Source organism: Podarcis bocagei, assembly GCF_964188305.1.
Source record: "Podarcis bocagei genome assembly, chromosome: 5".
Lineage (NCBI taxonomy): Eukaryota > Metazoa > Chordata > Lepidosauria > Squamata > Lacertidae > Podarcis > Podarcis bocagei.
Window position 1 is genome coordinate 102,089,459 of NC_138129.1, and position 20,345 is coordinate 102,109,803.

General features: G+C 48.0%; 2 protein-coding genes and 1 long non-coding RNA gene across 6 annotated transcripts in view; all 3 read right to left on the reverse strand.

Moving 5' to 3' along the window:
* Window positions 1–3,448: 3,448 nt before the first annotated feature.
* PRKAB2 (protein kinase AMP-activated non-catalytic subunit beta 2) lies at window positions 3,449–15,437 on the reverse strand. The gene is made up of 7 exons (XM_081193336.1): window positions 15,202–15,437; window positions 14,782–14,948; window positions 9,102–9,195; window positions 8,354–8,474; window positions 8,135–8,268; window positions 5,673–5,741; window positions 3,449–4,603 (listed from the first exon to the last, which is right to left on the reverse strand). Exons 1-7 carry the CDS (start codon window positions 15,352–15,354, stop codon window positions 4,526–4,528), a joined length of 816 nt encoding a protein of 271 aa, XP_081049462.1. The 5' UTR covers window positions 15,355–15,437; the 3' UTR covers window positions 3,449–4,525.
* Window positions 15,438–15,962: 525 nt separating this feature from the next.
* Window positions 15,963–17,547, reverse strand: LOC308587834. Its single transcript, XR_014008545.1, has 2 exons — window positions 16,886–17,547; window positions 15,963–16,529 (listed from the first exon to the last, which is right to left on the reverse strand). It is a non-coding gene; the product is annotated as an uncharacterized lncRNA (long non-coding RNA).
* Window positions 17,548–19,273: 1,726 nt separating this feature from the next.
* The window catches only part of LOC308586590 (flavin-containing monooxygenase 5-like), a 28,875-nt gene continuing 27,803 nt past the window's right edge, over window positions 19,274–20,345 (reverse strand). For all 4 annotated transcript variants that reach the window (XM_081193311.1, XM_081193310.1, XM_081193308.1 and 1 more), the window contains one exon: window positions 19,274–19,708. In XM_081193311.1, the coding sequence (XP_081049437.1) occupies window positions 19,363–19,708 (346 nt within the window). In that variant the 3' untranslated portion in view covers window positions 19,274–19,362. The remainder of the gene's footprint in view (window positions 19,709–20,345) is intronic.

The following is a 20,345-nucleotide window of genomic DNA, read 5'->3' on the forward strand; positions in this document are numbered from 1 at the left end:
CGGATAGAGCACAATCGGGATCCCCCGGGCCCTTGCACGAGCAGCCAGGGTTACTCTCTTTTTCCAAGTATCTCTGCTGGGCCCAATCCTCCATGCTGCGTCTCTGAGACGAGGCATGGGAGGCAGCTCTTTCCGGGAAGCGTCCCTGCCCGCCCGCCACCTTTCTGGGGGTGGCGCGACAGGAAGGATCCGCCTGGGCGGCCGGTGGGGCCCTGTGAGAGGAAGCGGCTGCTGTTACTTGTGCGGGGACCTGCCGCCTTTGCACCCTCTTCTGTAGCCCTCTGGGAGCTGGAGGGCGTGCAAGGCACAGCTCGCTTCCCCTTGCCTCGGCGGGTGGGAGAGAGAGAGGCCAAGCTAGCAACAGGCACTGGCCTGCTCGCCCATCCCCTCTGGGTGGCTCACAACCTTCCCACCGGGAGAGGAAGCAGCCGCCGCCGAGGGGGCATCCAGCAGGCCACCGGGGGAGACGTTTAAACTGTGGCTGAACTTCGCCAAGGGCAACCCAAAGCTTGCTCGCTTGCTCATGGGGATCGGCGATGGGGAGCCTGCGGGAAAGGCGCTTCCTCCGCAGCAAACATGCAATCTCGTTGGACATCCCCGCCCGCGAGCCCCCAGCTTCCCCCGCCGCGCGTGGCATGGAGGATCGGGGCCGCCGCGCCCCAGTCCCTGCAGAGAGCACGGACCCGCAGCTGGCATCTCACACTCTCTCTCTGGCTGATGGGAGGCATGCTCCCGAAAGTCGCCCATAACTTGGGAATTCCCTCTTCCCCCTCCGCCATCCCGTGGCAGGGAGCGAGCAGCACTTTCCCCCACCGCACGTGCTGGGCCGATTCTCTCTGAGACGCACGCCAGGCTGAGGTTTGCTCCGCTCGGCGCTCGACTCGTGCTGCTTGCTCGCAGCCTGAGCCCGAGGCTGCCTTGGCAAAGAGAAGCCTGTGCAGCCTAGACTGGCTCAGCCGAGCGCCGAGCCGGATTTTCAGGAACAATAACAGAAAGCTGAGGGAGCCAAGCCACGAGGCAGCTTCGGCATCGCTCTGGGAGTTTGCCGGGCTGGGGGGATAGCTTCCTGAAGCCTGCATTCGCCCCATAGGACGCACACACATTTCCCCTTCATTTTTGGAGGGGGAAAAGTGCGTCCTATAGGGCGAAAAATACGGTAAGTGGGTTTGCTGGGGGCATGGGGCTGCATACACACAGCTGGACAGCCAACGTCTCCAGATCTCAGGGGCTCCCCACAATCCCTATAAAGGCCATAAATCTATGAAGCCATGACTTTGCTTGCTTCTAGTCACTATTCCACCACAGGAGCAAACATGAGACATTGCCCCCCCCCCACTCCATGTCCAAGCTAATAAGAACCACAACAAGAGACTCAGCACCAAGCCTGTTTTCCATTTAATAACGTGCATAAATTTTTATTAAAGTTACATTTCAATGAAAAAAAATCTTCAGTTTCTGTACACAATAAATTAAAACTGGACTATGCCCCTGATGGGAAAGGGGTCAATGTAGATTCTGGGATGACCCTCCAAAGTCTCTCTGACGACACTTTTTCACGGTAAAGGGAAAACTGGTTCCTCTTACCCCATACAAGCTGCCATCAACAGGAACACTTGGAAGAGCACCACACACCCATTCTATATTGCAAGTATCTGTACATTAAAAGGAACAGTATCCTGTGCAGGTGCTCCCTGTGGCTCCCCATGCTCAGCCAGGACCTCCTGCTGTGAGGAGGAAAAGGATCAGGCTGAATGTTAAATTCCATTATCTTGCCCCCCCCCCCCGGTTATTTGGAGATGCTGACATCATCTGCCTCTCACCACCCAACAGGGCAGGGTATTTGCATGCTATAAAAGGAGCTGTCTCTCCTCAAATCCTTCTTGATGCAAAACAACTTACTTAACTGCTTAAGCAAGACACAGATGGGACCTGTGAATGCAGTTCAAGCAGGCTGGGATGGAGGTGCATGGACCACTCAGCCCTTTCCTCTATCCAGGCTGACGCTGAACACTTTTGGCTGTATGAGCACGTAGCTAAAGGTTAGGGAGGGAGAACTTGCAAATCCCTCAAGTAGCCACAAAGTGCTCAGCTCCTCTCTGCCAGGCAACCTGCCAGTATGGAAACCATGCAAGAGCCATACAGAGGCCCTTTTCTATTTATGCCCCCCAAGCCTCTGCCATTTAGCCCTGCCCTTCCCTGGCTGCTGCCAGCACCAGCCCACTTCTTAGTTCACCTCAGCTCTTCTATTCTCTTCCTGCATTTCTGCACTTCTCTCCACATGACAATCTGAGCCGACAGCATGGTCCAAGTGACCACTAACTTAACGCTGCTTGCTTGCATTTATTTATTTATTTATACCCTGCCCATCTGGCTGGGCCTCCCCAGCCACTCTGGGCGGCTTCCATAGAAACCAAAAATACACTAAAATATCACATGTTAAAAACTTCCCTGAACAGGGCTGCCTTAAGATGTCTTCTGAATGTCAGGTAGTTGTTTATCGCTTTGACATCTGCTGGAAGGGCGTTCCACAGGGCGGGCGGCACTACCGAGAAGGCCCTCTGCCTGGTTCCCTGTAGCTTTGCTTCTCGCAATGAGGGAACCGCCAGAAGGCCCTCGGCGCTGGACCTCAGCGTCCGGGCAGAACGATGGGGGTGGAGACACTCCTTCAGGTATACTGGACCGAGGCCGTTTAGAGCTTTAAAGGTCAGCACCAACACTTTGAATTGTGCTCGGAAACATACTGGGAGCCAATGTAGGTCTTTCAAGACCGGTGTTATATGGTCTTGGCGGCTGCCCACAGTCACCAGTCTAGCTGCCGCATTCTGGATTAGTTGTAGTTTCCGAGTCACCTTCAAAGGTAGCCCCACGTAGAGCGCATTGCAGTTGTCCAAGCGGGAGATAACCAGAGCATGCACCACTCTGGCGAGACAGTCCAGTGCCCAGAACAACAGCACTGGGTAAGAATATTTCTTAAAGCATCGAATTCACTCATTTCCCCACCCCCAAATATCCACTGTTTTGAAGGCTAGAAAATGTTTAAGACATCAGTAAGTCAAAACTGTGATTCTCAAGATCCTAAGAGATGTGCTAGCCGCCAGAGAAATGTCAGGTATCTCAGGACTTTTTTCCATGCCCATATAAAATTCACTCTTAAAACACACACAAATATATGTCAAAATGACCGCTAAGCTAATGTGTTAGGGAAAGGGTGTTGGCCAACTACAGGTCACGCCAAGTTCCATTGTAAGATTTGATGGTCTTCCCAAAACAGGTGTAGTGTGAAGGCAGTAGCCAGGCTCTCCCCAGCAGCTGAGGGCTAGAAATAGGCAGGAAAAGCCAATTCCAATGAATGCAAATATTAAGTAACTATTACCCAAGACATCTTAAAACAGCCTCAACATTCAGATGCAATATGCCTTTGATTCTGGGGATAAAGAAGAGAGGAAAGTCTTCATAAACCTGCTCTCTTTATTAGCTTCCAGCTGGCTGGGCAAAATGGACCTTTGGTGTGAGACTGCAAGGCAGCTCCACATTTCCAGCGTCAATTGCCTTCCACACCTAGCACTGCAGCTACTTCCTGCTGCACAGTATTTGTTTGCATATGTCTGCAGACCACAGCCGATTCTTTTCTTGGATAATAAAAATATTCTGATGAGGAGTGACTCAAGGGCCCTTCACAGGAGTGTCCAACACTGAAAATACTGCCCCAGAACAGTGTGATTCCACAGGAAAGGACAAGCACCTTATGGTTTAAAATGGCACCACACTGAAGCAACTCTGCAATTTTGAATGTGGCTATAAAAGGCCTGCAGCGGTAGGTGTTAAGCATGTAAGAACTGCCCTGCCCCATTAGACCAGAGGTCTGTGTAGTCCAACACACTTCTTCCGACCATGGTCAACAAGATGCTGTCAGGAAACCGACAGGCAGCACTTGATGGGAACGCCTTGTAAGCGTGGAGGTTCTATCTAGTCATCATGATTCGTAACCATGTGCTAGCTAGACCTATCCTCTGGGTCCCGGCCCCCCCATTGTAGCATCCCTTGGCAAAGGCCCTATGTTAACCAACAATGACTGGAACATAAAGGGGGCAGGAAATGTATAATTCTCCCAGGGCCAGGTAAAATAAGGAGCAGCCGATCTCTACCTTAACACTGTTCTACTCCTAGAAAACGCTTGGCTGTCCAGGACAGGTTAGCAGGAAAGGAAGGCTCAGTGCTTCTTCACATTCCCCAGGAGGAAGCGATTTCACCCCCATGGTTGATAAGTCTAAAGAAGATAATGCATCCCCCAAATTTGGTAATATCCTTATGCTACAAAGAGGTGCAACTTGTATGTCACAAACAGCCATCAAGGAAGAAAGCGCTTGATCAGCCTGCAAAGCCAATAGAGACTGATCTCATGCAGAGCAGTAGCCTCTGACGAAGAGCCCAGAAGCCGACTGCCCGCTCTTGTGTCTGCTTCTATTCCGATGTGCGCAGACAAAGCAGCGGCCTGTGCTCCCATGGAGACAAGGACAGACCCAACTCAGATGGGCTTGTAGAGGAGAGTAGTGACGTATTTCTTCTTGTAGCGATGAGTGGCACTGAGCACCATGACACCATCCTGGGAGGGAAGGAGAGAGGAGGATTTAAAGGGTTCTAGAATACCATGGCATGGTGCTCTCCACTACATGTTTTGGACTGCAAATCCTATCAGCTCCAGCCAATATGGACAATTGTCAAAGATGATGGGAACTGTAGTCCCAAACATCTGGAGAGTACCAGGTATTGGCTACCCCTCACTAACTGCTTACAGAGGGCTGGTGGGGGAAGTTCTGAGCAGGGGTTAAGAGAATGAAGATATTAGAGCAGAAAGTTTGTGCTTAGAGGGTTTTTACACACTTTCACCCTTCCTCTTTCCCCATCCTTAATTTTCTTCCAAAGTAAAATACTTGCAGACTCAAAGTGTAAAATGGGCTGCTCCCATCCTCATTGAGAAGAGCTGGAAGAAAGTGGGATATTTGAGAAGAGGCACTTGGAGCAGAACAGCAGACAAGATATAGGCAGCCTCAGACATAAGAAGTGCTTTCCATTTCAGGTAAAGGACCCCTAGACGGTCAAGTCCAGTCGAAGGCGACTATGGGGTGTGGCACTCATCTCCCTTTTCAAGCCAAGGGAGCTTGTCCACAGACAGCTTTCAGGGTCAAGTGGCTAGCATTATTAAACTGCTTCTGGTACAACAGAACACAGTGACAGAAAACAGAGCGCACAGAAACGCCATTTACCTTCCCGCCGCAGTGGTACCTATCTATCTACTTGAACTGGTGTGCTTTCAAACTGCTAGGTTGGCAGAAACTGGGACAGAGCAACAGGAGCTCACGCCACCACACAGATTCAAACCATCAACCTTCCGATTGGCAGGACTAAGAGGCTCAGTGGTTTAGTCTCTCATTTCAGCTTCTCCCCAAGAATGCTTTTTTTCTGAACAGCTCCCTCAATCATAGCTATCGTACCCTGAATTCTAAACTGTTAAAACCCACAACTGGGCAAGGAGGTAAAGCAATTAGCAAGATGGTGCCGTGCATGGCAGGAATGAGAGAGAAGAGCGAACACTCAGTCCATTGCCCTCAAGCTCTGAGGAGGAGGAGCAAGAAGAGGAAGAAGCACTGCAGGCTGCCTGGTCCTGGCCTTACCTTAATTGACAGGGCATAGAGATGGTTCAGCATCACATGGTTTGGCTCAGGCAAGAGGGCTGGGTCACACTGAAACAGAAGGAAATGTCACTTTTCACCTATGCAGCCATTTCTAATTCTGTCACTGGGTGCTTACATGTACAGTGGTGCCCCGCAAGATGAATGCCTCGCAAGACGGAAAACTCGCTAGACGAAAGAGTTTTCCGTTTTGGAGGTGCTTCGCAAAACGAATCTCCTATGGGCTTGCTTCGCAAGACAACAATGTCTTGCGAGTTCTCCTGGGGGTGAATATGACATCTAAGAATGTGAACTTATTTAAAGACAACTATGAGAAATGCTGGTCAGAAGTGAAAAAAGATCTAGAAATTTGGTCGAATTTGAAGCTTTCCTTGCTGGGTCGAATTGCTGTTATTAAGATGAATGTATTGCCAAGAATGTTATTTCTATTTCAATCATTGCAAATTATCGACAAGATGGATTGTTTCAAGAAGTGGCAAAGAGATATATCTAGATTTGTCTGGCAGGGCAAAAAGCCCAGAATAAAATTTAAGATACTTACTGATGCTAAAGACAGAGGGGGGGGGTTGCCCTGCCAGACTTTAAACTTTATTATGAGTCAGCAGCTTTTTGCTGGCTGAAGGAATGGCTACTTCTTGAGAATACAGATGTTTTGGATCTTGAAGGGTATGACAACATATTTGGGTGGCATGCATATTTGTGGTATGGCAAGGTAAAAGCACATAAGGCATTTAAAAACCATATTGTTAGGAAAGCATTGTTTAATGTCTGGATAAGGTACAAAGACATTTTGGAGAGTAAAACCCCAAGGTGGCTATCACCTATGGAAGCGAAAGCTTTGAAAAAACTTAACATGGAGGCCAAATGGCCAAAATATTGGGAAATTTTAGAACAGGAAGGTGACAAATTGAAATTGCAGAGTTATGACAAACTCAAAGAGAAGGTGCGAGACTGGTTACATTATTTTCAAATAAGAGAAGTTTATAACTTGGATAAAAAAATTGGTTTCCAGGTGGAAAAATCAAAGTTAGAAACAGAATTGTTAGAACCCTATGCTAAGATACTATCAAGAATGTACAATCGGCTGCTGAAATGGAATACTGAGGAAGAAACGGTAAAATCTGCAATGATAAAATGGGCACAGGATATAGGATACAATATTATGTTTGCTGACTGGGAGAAGTTGTGGACCACCGGGATTAAATTTACGGCATGTAATGCCTTAAGAGAGAATATTATGAAAATGATGTACTGGTGGTACATGACTCCAGTCAAGCTTGCAAAAATATATCATTTGCCCGATAATAAATGTTGGAAATGTAAGGAAACGGAAGGCACATTCTTTCACCTTTCGTGGACGTGCCCAAGGATTAAGGCTTTCTGGGAAATGATCTATAATGAAATGAAAAAGGTATTTAAATATACTTTCCTGAAGAAACCAGAGGCTTTTCTCCTGGGCATAGTTGGCCAATCGGTGTTAAAGAAGGATAGAACTTTCTTTATGTATGCTACAGCAGCAGCAAGCATTCTTATTGCAAAGCACTGGAAGACACAAGAGTTACCCACCCTGGAAGAATGGCAAATGCAATTAATAGACTACATGGAGATGGCGGAGATGACTGGTAGAATCCGAGACCAGAGAGAAGAGCTTGTGGAAGAAGATTGGAGGAAATTTAAAATTTATTTACAGAAACATTGTAAAATTTTTGAATGCTGATGACGTTGAAATGAACTGAAGGGGTTCTAGCAACAAGGTAAAATGTAAGATGGGATTGATAATAGATAAGCTAAATTGGATATGAATTTGCTGAACCAATTTTTAAAAGGGATACAAAAAAGGGAGGCGCGAGGAAGTCAGGAAAATAAGTTAACTAAAGATGAGAAATCAAAAAAAAGAGGGAGTTTTCTTTTCTTTTATATGTGTTTTTTCTTCTTTTTTGTGTTTAATGTTTGTATTTTTGTATTTTGTAATTTTGTTTTTTTCTGTTTTTGTGTTTTTCTGAATTTTTCTATTGATAAAACTTAATAAAATATTGTAAAAAAAGACAATGTCTTGCGAGTTCCTGCTGGTTTTTTTTCCTTTCCCCCCCTTTTTCTAAGCCGCTAAGCCGCTTATCAGCTGATCCGATCAGCAGATAAGCTGCTAAAAGCGCTAATAGCGCTAATCCGCTAATCCGTCAATGGGCTTGCTTCGCAAGACGAAAAAACCGCTAGACGAAGAGAATCACAGAACGGATTCTTTTCGTCTTGCGAGGCACCACTGTACCTTAAATTTTAGCCGCATGAGGCCAATCAATGTGGGCACACCCCGTAGCAGGTAGGTGTGACCTGTCCTGCTCCAGACACTCTGGGAACCACAGCTCACTTTAGAGTAAGGCTGCACCTCCCACAATGGAGCCCTCTATAAAGGTCTTGCTGTATACTGCCTTCGGATTGGTACTCACCGAAATGTTAGTATCCTTGTTAAGGATGACTTGGAGGAGATGGGGAGGAAGAATGGGCGGGGACTTGAAACGCTCCTCAGGTCGATAAACATACATTTCTTGGCCATATATTCCAGGAGGGGAGCCAGAAAGGTCTATTAAAAATAAAGATAGTATGAGAAAGGAAACCAGGAAACACCATCATTTTGGATGTTGACACCAACAGCACAAGAAAGTCACCTCGACAGGAAGTCTCTGAACTTTCTAGGGAGTCCACCTTTAAAGCATCAAACACTTCGAAGTCAGACTTCCTGACATGAATCAGATTGTTAATTGTCCCCATCTGACTGGTGACCACTGGCTGAAAAACAAGACAGAGGTACATGCCACAGCCGCAGGTCAAATCCCCAGCCTTCCCAACATATATATGCAGAGAACAAAGTCACATCCCAGGTGAAGCAAGGAGAACTGTGTAGAGGAGGTTAAACACAGCTACAAAAAAGGAAGACTTAAAAATCCTCAGTAGTGGTAGATGTAACATATAAGCAATGCAGAACACAAGGTCTCACTATTCAATTAAAACCTACGAACTACATCGAAAAGCCAGTCAGAATATGTACTAGGGGAGCAGTACATAAATTCAGAAGCACAGTTAAGTGCCAGGGATTCTACCCTGAAAAAAGAAAAAGAGAAGAAATCATAGAAGCAGTCAAAATAATCCAGCAAAACTGGAAGGAAAGCCAGGGGCCTTGTCATTGGCAATTTTAGCCAGAAGGTCCTGCTTGCCTCTTCTAACTATCAGAAGCTACAGAGTGCACTGATAGTTAACCCAGGGAAGTAGCCTGCAGCATGTGACCCTGGCTCAGAGAACTAAGCTGACAGGGCAGGCAACAAGGTCAAGCCCAGCCCACCTGAAAATGTACGGGGGGGGGCGTGCAGAAGGACCTCTCAGCAATATGACACAGACACATGGAAGAAAAGGAGTTACCTCGGAGGGATCATGAACCCACTGGCCATCCACAAAGAACTTGTACTGGTGCTCCCCTTCAGGAAGGTCCAGAATAGCGACAAAGTCATTGTGGCTAAAAGGAGAGGGAGCAATCATCCACAGTGAGAGGCAACAGCTTAGAGCCTCATCCATCCACTCACAGCACCATCTGCCCACTCATGTATCAACTGTGGTTCTATCCTGCCCCATAACCATAAAGCTCCAGGTGGCATACATAATCTTTTAAAAAACACAGCAGAAATAAAAATAGTCAATATAAAACACGTTACGCATTACTTTCAAAAATGGGAAAATAAAATCTATTAGAAGCCCCCCAAAAGCTTGCAAAAAAACCAAACGGACAACTTAGAAAACTAATCAAACTACTCAAAGTATAAGTGAGCTACATTGTGCCAGAATTTACAGGGAGCCCCGAAAAGAACAGCAAAGTACTAAAGCTGCAATTGTCATGTACTGTCAAATGCCACAGCAATACTGGCACAAGACTGGGTTACCTGGAAGAACACAGAGCCACCACACAGAGCTCCCTGAATCTTAAGATCCCCTTTGGGGGCCCAATTGTGTATCCTACTGTCAAGTGAAAAGAGGAGATGGCCTACTCAATGATGGAGCCCGTTAGGGCAGTGTTTTTCAACCACTGTTCCGCGGCACACTAGTGTGCCGTGAGATGTTGCCTGGTGTGCCGTGGAAAAAATTGAAAAATTCGGAAGATTTTTTTTAAAAAGTCACATTTTCGCCCACTAGGCGGGCGCCGGATTGTGTCCACCCTATTTTCCATCCGTCCTGGGTGGGGATCAGATCGGATGGGATAGAGAGCATAGAGAGCAGCGGGGCTCTGACATCTCCCTCTCCGCACACAGTGCAGAGACGGAGCTGTCATCCGCCGGCTCAGCGGGGATCAGCGGATCAATCCCCGCTGAGCAGAGAACGGTCCGCAACGTTCGATTCCAGCCAGAATATCAGCTTTGTGTTCAGCCAAACAGGCCCAGGTTGCGCACTGAATAAAGTATTTTATAATTTTTCATATTTCTGTTTACTTACTATTTCATAATAAAGTAATTATAAAATACTTTCTTTGTGTTTATTTGATTCCTATTCAAGAGAATTACTTTATATATAGTCAATATAGGCACAGAGTTAAATTTTTTAACATTTTCTAATGGTGGTGTGCCTCGTGATTTTTTTCATGAAACAAGTGTGCCTTTGCCCAAAAAAGGTTGAAAAACACTGCGTTAGGGAACAGCCTTTCCAGAGCTCACATGGTGCCTTCTTTATAGTTTTTCAGTGCCACAATAAAACTTTTTAATCACATTTAAACTCCTATTTCAAAGCAACCCCATGGTCTTTACTGTTTTAATGGTGCTTTAGAGAAACCTTATGTCCTCATTCTTTCAGGGTGGTTTTTAAGGTGAGAGGTTGGCACAGTGGTTCATCTCTGTGCACGCTTTACCCATCAAGTTCAAGGGACCTCCAATGTATGCCAGCTTTCTCTCGAGTCTTGTTCTCTGTACAATATTGTATGAAATAAACCAGTAAAATTTCCAAATTACTGTAAGGTCTGGAATTTATTAGAAATCCCTTGCCTTCCCTTTTAGGTACTGGTGGGGAGGGAGGCTTAAATGAGAACAGCCTGTCCTGCCATTATCTTTGTGCTCTTACAAACCTGTGACAGCTGGGGAAGCGTCTCAGTTGCAGTAAATAGATCCAAGTAAAAGAAGTTAAAGTTAAGCACCTGTGAGGAAAGGTTAGTTCCACCCACTAATTAGCATTTAATTAATCATCACCTGAAGCTGAAACAGAAGCACAGCACAGGGTGTTGCATGCCAGAACCTAAATCTCACAAGGGTAATCCTTTAGCTGCAGCTTTCAGTTCAGGAGCTGAATGCCCATGAGAGGAAATCTTCTAGACAACAAAGAGTTCTAGCTGGCAGCTCTACTCTAGCAGGGAAGCCTAGAGTGGTTGTAGTAAACCTCGACCAGACACACAGATTGCACTCAAGTTTGGAAAGGACTAAAGTTGTACGTTTTACCAAGCCCACAATGCCTAGATCAGGCGTCCCCAAACTAAGTTCCACGGGCCGCAGACCCCAGACCCCATCTCCCAATCGCAGCCTCCTCACGCACCACCCGGGCATCTCCCCGCCCCGGAGTGTCTCTACCAGGGTCTGAGGCGCCTGAGAAGCGAGGAAGGAGGGGAGAAAGGCCTAACCCTAACCCAAATGCTGACAAAGCATTCAGAACACTGTCCAGGAGTACTCTGCGAGAAAATCAGAGACGAAGGGAGCAGGCCCGGGTCAGCGCCACATCCCTTCCGGGGTGGACGAAGCGAGCAAGGACTGGCCCGCGTGAGGGCCTTGCTGGCGATGCAGAGCACCGTGCCCTCCTAGGGTACCCACCTCGCCCCCCCCTGGGCCCAGTACTGACTCCAATCCCCCGATCTGGCGCACCTGCAATGCCGCGAGTTCGTGATGTGCCAGAGGAGTTGCCCCCGCAGTGAGTCGGGAGTCGTGGGGACGGGTGACATGCAGGCAAGCTGGCATGTGGGGATTTGGTGTTGGAGGACTGGCGTGCAAGCTGGGGGGGGGTTAGGGAGAAACACAGGCAAGTTGGGTCGTGAGGATGGGGCTTAAGGATTAGGGAAGGTTAGAGAAGCACATGCATAGGCTGGGTTGTGGGGAAGGGGGTTAGGGAGACATGTATAAGCTGGGTTGTGGGGATGGGGGCATGGAAGGCCTGCATGTAAGAATATCAATAAACTTATCAGCATACAAATAAATATACGTTTACATATCTTATTATTTTCCTTCCTCAAATTATTCAAAAAATCCTAAAAGAAAAATCGTAATGTTTTGAGCTCTACGGAGCCCTCGACTCCCCTCCACCCTTGGCAAGAATCAAATCAATTCCGCAATCACGCATTTTGCTTTAACCTTAAAAATTTATCGTTCCCTGTTAGGTTTGTTTCAGCCCCGCCAGTTTCCTCTACACATTAATTCCAATATAGTTCCAATATTTATTCCAATTTTCCTGAAATTTCTGTTCATCCTGGTCTCGTATTCTAAGTGTTAGTTTAGCAAGTTCGGCATAGTTTGCCATTTTGACCTGCCAATCATTTATACTAGGTATGATTTCCGTTTTCCAGTTTTGTGCCAACATAATTCTTGCGGCTATGGTGGCATAAAGAAATATGGTCTTGTCTTCTTTTTTAATTTCTTTACCTATCATTCGTAGCAGGAAGGCTTCGGGTCTTTGGGGGAAAGTGTATTTAAATATTTTTTTAATCTCGTTGTAGATTAATTCCCAGAATCCCTTCACTTTATTACATGACCACCACATGTGATAGAAATCGCCTTCCGCTTCACCACATTTCCAGCATCTCTTATTCTTTAACCTATACATTTTTGCGAGTTTCACCGGTGTGTGGTACCACCTATATATCATTTTCCAGGTATTTCCCCTCAGTGTCATACACGCCGTGAACTTTATACTACTATTCCACAATTCCTCCCACCGTTCAGTCAATATTGTGGCCAATGTCTATAGCCCATTTGATCATTGCCTCCTTCACCTCCTCGTCCTTTGTGTGCCATTCTAGCAATATGTCATATATCCTGGACAGTGTTTTGTTTTTACCTTCCACTACCTCCACATGAAATTTAGATTTTTGATCTTCAAACCCCGTTTTCCTTTTGTCCTGTTTTAGAAGCTCATTCACCTGGTGATATTGCAACCAGCCACTAAATAAGATTTTTAGTCTCCTCATACGGTCTAAGTTTAATTCCTTGCTCTGTTTTATTTGTCAGTTCTTCATTCTTTTCTTCCATATTGGTCTTCCTAATCCTTATCACCTCTATTGGTGAGATCCACCAGGGAGTTTTCCTTTCCAGGAGATTTTTGTTTCTCTCCCATACCTGATAGATTGGTCCCCTAAAAATATGATTTAAAAAGCCCCTGTGAACCTTCACCTTTTCGTACCACAGGTACGAATGACATCCGTACCTGTTATCGAAGCCCTCCAAATCTAACATATCTCTATTTTCCAGTCTTATCCAATCTTTTAAACATAGTAGTGACGCCGCCTCATAGTATATGCTCAAATCCGGTAGGGAAAAACCTCCTCTTTCCTTTTTATCTACCATTATTTTCATTTTTATCCGCGGTCTTTTTCCCTGCCAGATATATCTCGCCAGCGTTCTCTGCCATTCCTTACATTGTTTTAGACCTTTAAGAACAGGTATAGTTTGAAATAAAAACAACATTCTGGGCAAAACATTCATTTTAACTATCGCTATCCTCCCCAAAAAGGACAGTTTCATCCTCCTCCAAATTTCCAGATCTTTCTTTATGTTTTTCCATGTGGCCTCGTAATTATCTTTATACAGATTCAGGTTTTTTGTCGTAATCCACACTCCTAGGTATTTTATTTTCTTAGTTATCATAATTCCCGCCCTTTGTTCTAAATCTATCAAATCTTCCTTAGTTAGGTTTTTAACCAACATTTTAGTTTTATTTTTGTTTACCTTAAGTCCTGACACCGCACCAAACTCTTCAAATTTTTGTAAGGCTTCTTTTACACTGTTTTTTGGGTCTTCTAGAGTAAGTACGATGTCGTCCGCGAAAGCTTTGATTTTATATTCTCTCTTTCCCACCTTAATTCCTTTAACCTCTATTGCTTCTCTCAATCTTTTATTGAGTATTTCTAATACTGTTATTTGTATATTGTGTACCGGTTTTTTTGTTTTTTGTGTAATCTGAATAATGAATAAAAATGCATTATGGAAGGCCTGCATGTAGACTGGGCCATGGGGGTTAGGGAGATCCCTGTGTAGGCTGGGTTGTAGGGACGAGCATTAGCAATACTTCCCAATTGAAATACTTATAAGTTTATGTTGATTAAAATCATTCATTTTAAATATTGTATTGTTTTTCCTGTTTTTTGTGCACTACAAATAAAATATGTGCAGTGTGCATAGGAATTCATTCATATTTTTTTCAAATTATAGTCTGGCCCCCAACAGTGTCTGAGGGAAAGTGAACCAGCCCCGTTTAAAAAGTTTGGGGACCCCTGGCCTAGATAGTGGACGAATCTGCTCCTAAACAAAATATAGACTTCATCTTCAGTTCAAGCTCAGTCTATGCCCTGTTTAGGTTAAAAGCAGAATTCATAAGCTAAAGAGGTGGTGTAGATCTCAGTTCCATTTTTTAAAAACCAGCTTTTTCAGTTTTCAAAAAAGGGCATGTTGAAGTAGGCTTAAAGTGAGAGAGAGGCCCCCTGTGTTCCTGGGGAGGCTACATCTGACTACATCTTCTCCTCAATCATTGTTTCCTTTACAAAATCAAGATGTTACTGCCCTACCCTGCCAGGATTAATGATACGTTTTATGTGAAGCATTTCAAACCTTTGCAATGTGCCATGTCCGACACGGGGCCATCACACACCAAAGCCAGGCCTTCAGAGCATCCATCGCAGCAGAGCACAGTGCTTTGCACCGGCTGAGCCATCAAGCCCTAACAATCCCATGAGGCGCATGGATGGATGTGAGCAGCCCCCGGCAGCCTTTCATTCCCAGCCCCCCCGTGCTCTTCTGGCCGGCGTTTGCTCTGTGCAACCACCTCTCCTCCCCGACACACCGGCAGAGCAGCATTTCAGCCAAGGCACCTTTTAATGAGAGGGATCTTGGCACTCCAATTGTTGAAGGATCCAGAGATGAAGACTTCCTTCCCTCCCTCCGTCCATCGTATGACGGTGGGACGAGCCTGCTGGGCTGGTTTGATGGACTCGTCCAAGTCGTGGTGCCAAGACACAAAACCTTTGTCCGCGGGAAGCTGCAGGAGGAAAACAAGAGCTGCATCTTGCCCCCTGGTCCCCCCCCCGGCCCCAGGGCGCTCCGAAGCCCGACCCCTCCAGCCCCCGGGAGGCGGCCCTTGGATTCAGCTGGGGGGGCACTATGGCGGGGTCCCCCGTGAGACCTCCCTCGGAGCAGCTGCACCCCCCCCCCTGCTTCCCAGCCGGGTCTCTAGTCGGGGGGGATGCAGAAGGCAAGACGCCCCCCCCCCGCCGCGGGTCCTCGAGGGCTACCTTGGCGTCGGGGGCGCTGAAGAGCGCGGGGTCGTCGCTGCTGCCCACCATGATCTTGTGGGGAGGGGGCTCCTTGGCCGGCGGAGCCTCCGAGCGGGGCGCCTTGCTCCCCGGACGCTCTCCGGACCCGCGCTCGCTCGCCGTGTTGCCCATGGCCGGGGGGCGAAGGGGGTCCCGCGGGCAGGAGGAGGAGGAGGCCGCTGCTGCCGCCGCCCTTCGCCCAGGGCCTCCTCTCCCCGGCCCGGCGGGCCCCCGTCAAAATGGCGGCGCCCACGGAGCGCATGCGCCCCGCGCCGAGGCCCCACGGGAGGGAGCCTCGGGCGGGCCGCTTTCTCCTCCCGAGGAGGCCCGCCTCGCCTTCCGCGCGCACCCCGGCGGGCAGGAGGGCTGTGCCGGCCGCCTCTGGGACGGAGGCCGCGCGGGAGAGGCCCGCCAGCCGTAGGAAGCCCCTCAAGGCGCTGGCCCTCATTGCGCCGCTGCTTCTGCCGCCGGGAGAAGGAAGGCTGAGGAGAGTGCGAAAGTCCGGAGGAGGCGTGAGGAAGCGACCAGGGAAACCGGGCGGCCCCACTGCCAGCCCTCGCCAGAGGGACGGGGCGAGAGGAGGAGCGGCCGCCGCCTTGGCCGCCCTCGCTGCCGCTGCCCTGCGCCTCTTTCCCCGGGATGCCGAAAGGTCCCTGCTGGACGTGCGCCCGCGTTCCCGGCTGCTTCCCTCCGTTCCGCCGCTTGCAGAACCCTTTGGGCTTTAAGCCACTCTTTCAATATGCATTGTCAACATTTATTGGTCAGCCAAAGACAGCTTATAGCCAAAAGGCAAATAGAAAGCAAACAGGTTTTAGCAAGCAAGCAAAGAACAGCACGATCAAACACATGTAATAAAACACGTACAATAATATGTAAAACCGTATCTCGGGTTGCGAGGCCAGAGTCTAGGCTTTCTTGAGTTGGGAGCCTTTTACCACAAACTTAGCAGGCTAAGCCAGGCTAGAAAACAGATGTTTAATTTAGTCAATGTCACTGAGGTTGGTGATTGGCTTTAATAATAATAAACATTTTGTCCTTGGAATTTCATATTACTTGCAATATAGCATAGAGTATATAATGTCCTCTCTTATCTGGCATCCACAGATGCAAAAGCGCTGTTCTCTAGGACTTTACTTCTAATGCTCATCCAGAAAGTTGGCTTTCATTGCCTGAAACCTAGAAATTCCCTATAAAAGAAGGGGGAAGTAACCACAGGCAAGTATTTCTCTAGACTGAACTGGGTTTTGATGTGGGCCCAATCCTGCAAGTAATTCCTGCAGGTGCTCTTGGATGTTTCCTTGGCTAGACTGCATACAGTGGTGCCCCGCAAGACGAATGCTTCGCAAGACGAAAAACTCGCTAGACGAAAGGGTTTTGCGGTTTTTGAGCTGCTTCACAAGACAAATTTCCCTATGGGCTTGCTTCACAAGACGAAAACGTCTTGCAAGTTTGTTTCCTTTTTCTTAACACCGTTAATACAGTTGTGACTTGACTTCAAGGAGCAACTCGTAGAACGCGGTGTGGTAGCCTTTTTTGAAGTTTTTGAAGACTTTGGTGATTTTTGAAGCTTTTCCAAAACTTTTCCGACACCGTGCTTCGCAAGACGAAAAATTCGCTAGACAAAAAAGCTCGCGGAACGAATTAATTTCGTCTTGCGAGGCACCACTGTATTGGCTACTAAAGGAGCTGTGGGATCAAAACTAAATTTCCACAGCAATGGATTACTGCTGGCCACCCACGTATCTTTGGAGGGCACTCTGAGCTGATCTACACAGAGCTTGACCAGATCATTTACTATGTACTTTAGTTTAAAGTGGAAGGAAAACATAGTCCTCTGGATATAACACTGTTGGCTTTAATCCTGCTTCCGCTCGTACCTGGTGGAAGGCGCAGTGGGATTCAGATTAATTTACTCTGCACTGCCTGACTTTTTCATCTGGCTGTTTACAGCCACCGTAATTCAGAATGAAGTTCAATTGCCAGAAGATTTCCAAGTTACATATTGACTCTAGGTTGTCTTTTAGCAATCTTTTTTCATGCCCTGAATTATAAAGTTCAAAGGAAAATGTAGTTGTGCATTTTCCTGCATCAGCAGGATGTTAAACAAGATTGTCTTTGAGGTCTCTTCCTTCCAGCTCTATGATTCTGTGAAGCATTGATTCTGCTTCTGAAGGGCTGTAAATCTTATTTCGGGTTGCAATCAATTTGGTGCTAAAATACACTTTATTTTTTAACAAAATTAACACCCACACTTTAAAAATATTGAGGGATAAAAAGGTAAGGTATAATTGAATTGACTGACAAATTTGAAGAACATTTAATATACATATACAGTGGTGCCTCGCAAGACGAAATTAATTCGTTCCGCAAGTCTCTTCGTCTTGCGGTTTTTTCGTCTTGCGATGCACGGTTTCCCATAGGAATGCATTGAAAATCAATTAATGCGTTCCTAGGGAAACCGCCTTCAGACCAGGTCCGGGGACAGTCTGTCCCCGGACCTCTTCTGAAGGCTGGGGGGGGGACAAGGGCTTTTCTTCCCACCCCCAGCATTTTAAAAAACCCTGGGACAGCGGAGGACTTCTCCGCTGTGCGGGGCTATCTTAAAATGCTGGCGGGCGGCATTTTAAAATCGCCCCGGACAGCGGAGGACTTCTCCGCTGTCCGGGGCGATTTAAAAGCCCCTGGGAAGGCAGGCAGGGGGGACAAAGACTTTCGCCCCCTGCCCGCCTTCAGAAGGTGTTCCCGCCCCCCGCCCCACTTCGGAACAGCTTTCCGAAGTGGGGGGATGGGACAGGTGTCCCCGCCCCCCGCCCCACTTCGGAAAGCTGTTCCGAAGTGGGGCGTGGGGGCGGGGACACCTGCCGCCGCCGCCCCACTTCGGAAAGCTGTTCCGAAGTGGGGCGGCGGCGGCAGGTGTCCCCGCCCCACTTCGGAAAGCTGTTCCGAAGTGGGGCGGCGGCGGCAGGTGTCCCCGCCCCCACGCCCCACTTTGGAAAGCTGTTCCGAAGTGGGGCGGCGGCAGGTGTCCCCGCCCCCACGCCCCACTTCGGAAAGCTGTTCCGAAGTGGGGCGGCGGCGGCAGGTGTCCCCGCCCCCCCGCCCCACTTCGGAAAGCTGTTCCGAAGTGGGGCGGCGGCGGCAGGTGTCCCCGCCCCCACGCCCCACTTCTGAAAGCTGTTCCGAAGTGGGGCGGCGGCGGCAGGTGTCCCCGCCCCCCCCGCCCCACTTCGGAACAGCGTTCCGAAGTGGGGCGGCTGGGGCAGGTGTTCCCCCGAGTGCTTTTAAAAGCGGGCGGTTGGGAAGGAATCCCTTGGCCCCCCGCCGGACTTAAAAAGAGCTTCGGGAAGTCCCGCGGGGGGCTAAGGGATTCCCTCCCAGCCGCCCGCATTTAAAAGCACTCTGGGCAAAGCAGCGAAGTGCGCTGCTTTGCCCAGAGTGCTTTTAAAAGCGGGCGGCTGGGAAGGAATCCCTTGGCCCCCCGCCGGACTTAAAAAGAGCTTCGGGAAGTCCCGCGGGGGGCCAAGGGATTCCCTCCCAGCCGCCCGCATTTAAAAGCACTCCGGGGAAAGCAGCGAAGTGCGCTGCTTTCCCCGAGCGCTTCTAAATGCGCTGCGCTTCCCCGCTGTCCCAGAGATTTCCCTATGGGCTTTCGTCTTGCGAAGCAAGCCCATAGGGAAATTCGTTTTGCGAAGCGCCTCCAAAACGGAAAACCCTTTCGTCTAGCGGGTTTTCCGTCTTGCGAGGCGTTCGTCTTGCGGGGCACCACTGTAATTGTATGTTTGGCGCAAAACCTGATTGGTCCACATGAATTAATTTAATTATAGTATTTAAATGTTTTGTGAAATTAGGTTTTATACTTGTGATGAAGAAGAGCAATTGGACAATAGGGTTCCTTAAAAATGTTTTTAAAAGATTTGGGAATAACTGCAATCCAGGAGAGTTTGCAGGTGTTGGGGGGAGGTGGTTACCGTCTAAAATTCCATTGAAAGGTCTGTGCAAAATAGGGATTGAAGCATCTTTGAAACATTTATAAATTTCATTAGTGAAGCTATCAGATCCTCAGCATTTATTTGTTTTGAGAGATTTATGATCAGTTTCAGCCAAGTCCTCTTTCTATTAAACAATGTTGTTCTTCAGCATTTAAAAATAAGCAAAAATTGCAGCCAAAAGAGCCACAAGGCCAACTAGCTTGATCCACAGGGGCACGAAGGTGTTGCTGCTTGAATTGTCAACAGGCCTTGTTCTCAAGGGTTTCAGGATCCGGTTGTGTTGCGTCAAGATGGCTTTCCTGGCTCCATCCCATTTCCCTGGTCCTTCGAGGCGGTACTGATAGGGTGTGCATGGCCCAAACAAAAGCTCCCAGGCCAGTTTGGGGTCAGAAAGAAACAGAGGCCATACACTGGGCTTGACCCCCACCAGACAAGCCAATTCATCCATGTACTCAATATAGTCCACTTGGATGGTGTGGCGTTGGCTCTTCACATACCTGGCATGGAAGGGGGAAGAGACAAATATAGTTTACTTTGCTATTCATTCAATCAGTCACATTTATAACCCACCCTTCCTCCCCATGGGGAGCCCAGGGTGGCTCACAACAATAAAATTACATAAACCGATTCAAAACAATATTACAGGCAGCAGTTAAAACCAACAGTATATAAAAAAGAGATAACTATCCGCCCCAAACTTGGATGAGGGAGTTTGATAGCCAGCATGCTGCTTCTGAGACTGTCCTAACCCGCATCCCAGCAGAAGTAGTTAGGGGGCAGGGAGTGGCACATTCCTCTTTCACCTCAGGTGCTCCTGGGCAAGACCAGGCGTAGGGCCTCTCCCCCAAATCACCAACTTCAGGGTGGAAGCTACTTGGCTCTCAAGTGATTTAGGGCTTTGCATCCTAGTACTCCCACCTTGAATTGGGCCCAGTAGCTCACAGGCAGCCACTGCCGTGCCCCAAGATTAAGGATAGCGTGGTTGTTGTTTCTTGCTGCCCCATACAGTGAGCAAGCAGCCATGGTCTGCACTAGCTTTGAGATGCTCTTCAAAGGAAGGCCTTTGTAGAGAGCATTGCAGTTACTTACCTTGGAGGCAGGTACAAGAGCATGGCTGGGGGGGGGGGGAAGGTC

Bases quoted from the DNA above. Each gene is read 5' to 3' on its own strand.
- PRKAB2 (XM_081193336.1), bottom strand. From the start codon at position 15,354: ATGGGCAACACGGCGAGCGAGCGCGGGTCCGGAGAGCGTCCGGGGAGC. The intron at 8,269-8,353 runs GTGACTTTCTTG...TATTTTTAATAG, and splicing joins TTCAGAGACTTCCTGTCGAG to ACCTTTCTGGCTCCCCTCCT. The intron at 5,742-8,134 runs GTGAGTACCAAT...CTTCTGTTTCAG, and splicing joins ACAAGGATACTAACATTTCG to TGTGACCCAGCCCTCTTGCC.